Source organism: Tetrao urogallus (genome assembly GCF_951394365.1).
Source record: "Tetrao urogallus genome assembly, chromosome: 9".
NCBI classification, from domain to species: domain Eukaryota; kingdom Metazoa; phylum Chordata; class Aves; order Galliformes; family Phasianidae; genus Tetrao; species Tetrao urogallus.
In genome coordinates this window covers 21,892,577-21,897,476 of record NC_136822.1, presented here as the reverse complement: position 1 = coordinate 21,897,476, position 4,900 = coordinate 21,892,577, and the positions used below count along the sequence as shown (strand labels likewise).

The 4,900-nt window shown below is 47.0% G+C and overlaps 1 protein-coding gene across 1 annotated transcript in view; it reads left to right on the top strand.

The window, feature by feature from the left end:
- Positions 1 to 304: 304 nt before the first annotated feature.
- MLF1 (myeloid leukemia factor 1) overlaps positions 305 to 4,900 on the top strand; it is a gene marked incomplete at its 5' end in the record, with an annotated part of 11,240 nt that continues 6,644 nt past the window's right edge. Inside the window, 2 exons of the mRNA XM_079539650.1 lie at positions 305 to 351; positions 4,826 to 4,898. Coding sequence (XP_079395776.1) covers positions 305 to 351; positions 4,826 to 4,898 — 120 coding nt within the window. The remainder of the gene's footprint in view (positions 352 to 4,825; positions 4,899 to 4,900) is intronic.

The window sequence follows — 4,900 nt, the reverse complement described above, 5'->3', positions numbered from 1 at the left end:
AAAAGTAAAACTATTCCTAAGGCGCTCCCTCCCGCTCGCCGGGCACCCCGGGCTCCCGCAGCCCCGTTCCGTCGGCTGCACCGCCCGCCCCGAGGCGCCGCTTGGCGCGCACTCCCGCCGCCCTCAGCCCCGCACCTTCCGCAGCGGGCCCGCGCGCGAGCGGCGGTTGCCACGGCAGCGGGAGCCCCGCCCCGCCGCCCTGTCGCGGCCAATAGCGGCGCTGGGACGCGTCACGTGGGCGAGAGGGCGCCGCCGTGAGGGATCGGCAGGGTGGTGGGCGCTCACAGGGCGCGGGGCCGCAGCCATGTTCGGGGCTCTGGGGCGCTGCTTCGAGGAGGATCCGTTCTTCCGGTGAGCGTGGGGCCGCCGCGGGCTCCGGGGCCGGGGCTTGCCCGTCCGGTGGGTCTCTGAGGGTCGCGCCGTGGGAGGCGGACGGGCGTGCGGAGCGCGGTTGGCAGCGGTGGGGTTGAAGGCCGGAGCGACGCTTGGACGGTGCTGTTCGCTTCCAGTGCCTCGCGGCGCCTGAGGAACTTCGTGGTAATGAGACGTGGCGTCTGCTGAGGAGAAACCGTCTGCTCCTGGGTCTGAATGTCGCGGGGGTTGATTTTTGTGTTTTATTTTTGAATGTAAGCATGCTGGGTGTTCTCGGTTTCTTGGGCTCTTTAAGATATCTGTATTTAACCACGGGCTGTTCCTCAGCTCCTGTTGTCAGTGCGTGTATTAAAGGCAATTCTAGGTGTTCTTGTGATAAAATAAACCTGTGTGAGGTGTGTTAGTGCCAGAAACCTGCCTGGTCTGCAAGGGGAGGGAGTCAAAATGCAATATGAGAACTCAGAGGAGCACAAATTATTATGTATATTTATATATAAAGCCATTTTAGCGTACGGTGCTTCCTACGTGGAGCTTAATCATAAGGAAAGCTCAGGGTGATGTGGGTGGGTGGACGAGGAAGGGTAGCATAGGAGACCTGTGATGTGGGTTTGTTGACTGCATCCCATAGTTACGGGGTGTCTGAGCTGAGGCTGTGCCTCTTAAAGGGAACCAGCTCGGCTGCAGCAGCACCTTCCTGGCACTGGTTAGTACACAAATATGCAGCTAGAGCAACTTGTTCTAGGATACACCGTGCTAAAGACCATGCAGATCCTCTGGTTGAAATGGGAATAACGATGGGAATTTTCTCGTTTGTAGTAATTTGCAGTGTGCTTTTGTAATCCTCTGAAACAACAATTGCCTTCTTGTTTATTCAATTCCATCATTTTATTGTAGCTGTTTTAAACTTCCTGATGAAGTTAAAATTGGAGGAAAATAGATGGCAGGAGATAGGGGAAGGGAGTGTGTGTGAAAGAGATAAGAGGTTGATATTGAGGTTCATTTCCTTTGGCACCGTTGTCGTTGATCTGCTTTACATATAGTTAAGGAAATGAGTTTATTACCTCAGATAAGATGAGCTTCCAAGGTAGTGTAATAATAGGCTTCTGCTGCCTCACAAGGAGAGGTTTTGACTGCTGATCTGGAAATAGCATCTGAGAGGGAACATCTCCATCTGGAGCAGCTGTCCTGGAAGTGCCCACCAGGCACCAGCAGGGCTGTGCCTGATGGCTCAGACAGGTGCAGGAGCTGCAGCTCTCCTGCCAAGTGTGTTTAAGTGTATTTCACTTCTCAGTGCACAGCCTTTGTCTTACTGCTCCAGGCCCCAGGTCTTCAGGGTGGTTCTGCAACTTCAGTCCTATGTACCACCCTACTTAAAACAAAAAAGTATTGAATACAAAGCCCAGTTTTCAAAAATCCCAAAGTGAATTTATTGCTTTAGGATAGTGAATTTCAGCCAAACGGGAGCATGTGCTGATGTAAGAAGCAGCAATTGTGCTTTTAGTATGGCACCCTTCAGCTGAAACATGGATCCTTAAACGTGGTCACTGAAGAACTTACCCAGAGAGATGCATCTTGGGGAGATGCTCACTAGCACATGTGCTAGCAGCATCCACTGTCACGTTTTTAATATCTATTTCTTCATATCAGCACGCTTATTTGAGACATCAGTGCCCTCAGAGGCTCTGCTTTTGGTTTCCTGAGTTGATCCCTTCAGACACCTGAATGCCAAGTGAAGGTCAGGTGATATTTGTACTAGACAAAAGTGCAGGTTCTGTTACTGCAGTCATGCAATGACAAATGTACTAATTAGTTCTGTTCTGCACTTAATTTGAAAGATAAATTTATGGTGTTTAACATGTGAAGGGCACAGATTCAGCATGTGAAATCCTTCCAGAACTGCTTTCCTTTTCAACCATCACCTCTATAACGCAGCAGTGCGAAGTGTGCAGAAGTCATGTCAGCCTCATCAGAAGTATCTTTTATTTCTCCCTAAAAAATTCAGATGGAATACCAGGTGACCAGTGGTAACTAAACAAGGTTACTCTATACGTGTTGTAGAACGTGATTGGAACAAAGGACTGAAGATCTTGTATCCTCTGTTGGGGTTATTAAAGAGATTTTGCCTTTTTTCTTTTCCTTTTTCTAATATATAGATGCTTATATTTTATAAGGGTGTCATACTCCTTTCGTAGTTATGGTTTGAGTTTGGGTCATCAGTGACATCAAGAGGATACATTTAACCCTTTTAGAAGCCTTAGCTTGCAGGGAGATTCTCTGCTGACTTAGCATTGGTTTTGCCCAGCTTCTGTATGCTCAGTACTGCTGCTTTGGAAGCCTGGCAACACTGAGCCTTCTTACAGCTGGCTCCACAATGTCCCTGGAGAGATGGGAGCTCAGTTCCCAAATCAGTTGCTGCATGGTTTGGATCCTGCTTCCTTGTCTGTGGTGGTAAGGAGCTGTGCTGCTAAATTGTTTCATAGAACTTTCTTTGAAAGGTGCAAAAATCCCTAAGCTAGGATGCATTCATGAGCGTAGCAGTGTGTAGTAGAAGGTGAATGGCCGAGAGGACCAGAGTGAAATAAGACAAAAAGAATTTGAGAAGGTATGACTGTGTTAGGTGACACATTATTATGTGTTATGCACACTAAAAGCAACAGAATTCTTTTTAATCTAAATGAAGCCCATGGAGTCTTGTTTTGCTTGTGTAATTGTGTGACTACTTCTGAACTGGGACAGGCTGGGGAGAAATCTCATGTTTAAGCTATTGATGGGATACAGTTCACCCATCTTTATCCTGGTAACCACACCTTTCTCAAGTTTGTGGTGTTGAGACTGTGTGGAAATATGCCTGTGCTGTGATAGGGCCTGCGTGCTTCCCTCATGTTGGCCTGTGCAGTGACTTGTTTGCATCTGTTCTTCATCTTGTGAGCAGCAAGCTCACTGTATGCGAGCTGCTTATCGCCTTGGGATTGAAGTTAAAGCTGGCAGTCATGTGAGTGGGGCAGATTAGGGTCTACTTATGGCAGTGGAAAAACTGCTCCTGTGGAATTGTAACGGTCTGACTGCACTGGAGTGAGCAAGAGCACAGCTTAAAGGGGTGCTGTTGGATTAGGAATCTTGTTTGAAAATGAATTAGCTTTGCATTTCTAACTGAATCTCTGTTGATGGTTTTTTTTTTTTTTTTTTTTTTTAACTTAAATGGGAAAATTAAGTTAGATGCTGCTTTGTAGAAAGAGGAGACTGTAAAGGGCAAAGAGATCAGAGTTGCCAGGAGGTGATGGGTGTGGGATGGGGGGTGAGGGGTGGGCAAGAGGAAAGCAGCTTCAGGAGCTGATGGGCACTGTGGAGTTGGAGGAACAGCCTGGAAATTTCCTTTGTGGAGGCAGCGATGTCACAGCAAAATCCTGGAGAGAAGGAGGGTGTGAGACATCTGGGAAATGGCAGGAAATTGGTAGGAAGGGAGATGAGGTGCTACGAAGTCTAAGTAAACATAGCTGGGAAGTGACTGGTGATGTTAATAAAGAGGCTTTCGGTGGAGCAGCAAAGGGGAAAATTAGTCTGGATATGAAGGGAGGAAATGAAATGTTTTCTATATGAAGTAGTCATTTCTGGTGTTTGGGCCAGAGGCAGCAGTGCAATTCATATAACATCATAAGTCATAAGTTCTTATGCTTTACTCCTTTTCTGGCCTCTGTTTGAACTTTCTAGTTCTAGGACAAATTAAAGAAAGCAAAGAATTAAGACATTGCTAGTGTTGCTCTCTTATTACTTACCTGCATGCCAAGCCAAGCACTGGAATTACTGGTGGAGTTCTGTTTTGGAGACAGATGTTGAGTGGTTAGAAAGCAGAGAGGAATGGGGAGACTAACAGGAAAGCAAAGAGGTGGTAAGGATTCTTCCAAAGTGGTGAGAAGGGATGTGAGAATGTAATTTGTGAAGGTGTAGGAATGGGAGGGCAAAAAGGAGCAGTGGTGGGGAATTAAAATAAAGGTGATGGAGTTGGATTGAATTTAGAGCACTGTGCTTTGAAGGACGTGGGGCCAGGGAGCATGGAAAGTGGTCTTCTTTTACCTCCAATCCCTGATATTTGAATATTAAAAAGTGATAAAGTATAGGTTGGTTCTGTAGCTCTTGGCAGATAGAAAGCCAAACGTGGCTGCCAGTGATGGAGTATTTAGAACAGCTGAGGAAAGAGAAAATCCAGGGTGGACAGACGGTCAAGAACACAGGAGAGCAAGGAAGGCATCTGAGAAGAAGGAGCTAAATCACCCAACCAGAGGGTGGGGAGGAGGAGCAAAAGGGTAAAAATTACTGCACAGTTGGGTCCCATTAAAATAAAGAACACAGAAATCATATAGAATGATTTTAAAAAAGGGATTTAAGAATTTCAGAGCTATTTTGCGTCAGCTGGAATAGCCCCCCTAACTCTGTGTGTGTGGAATGTCTCTTTCAGCGACCCTTTTGCCGCACACCATGAATACATGCGGCAGATGATGAGAAGCTTTTCTGATCCTTTTGGCCGAGATCC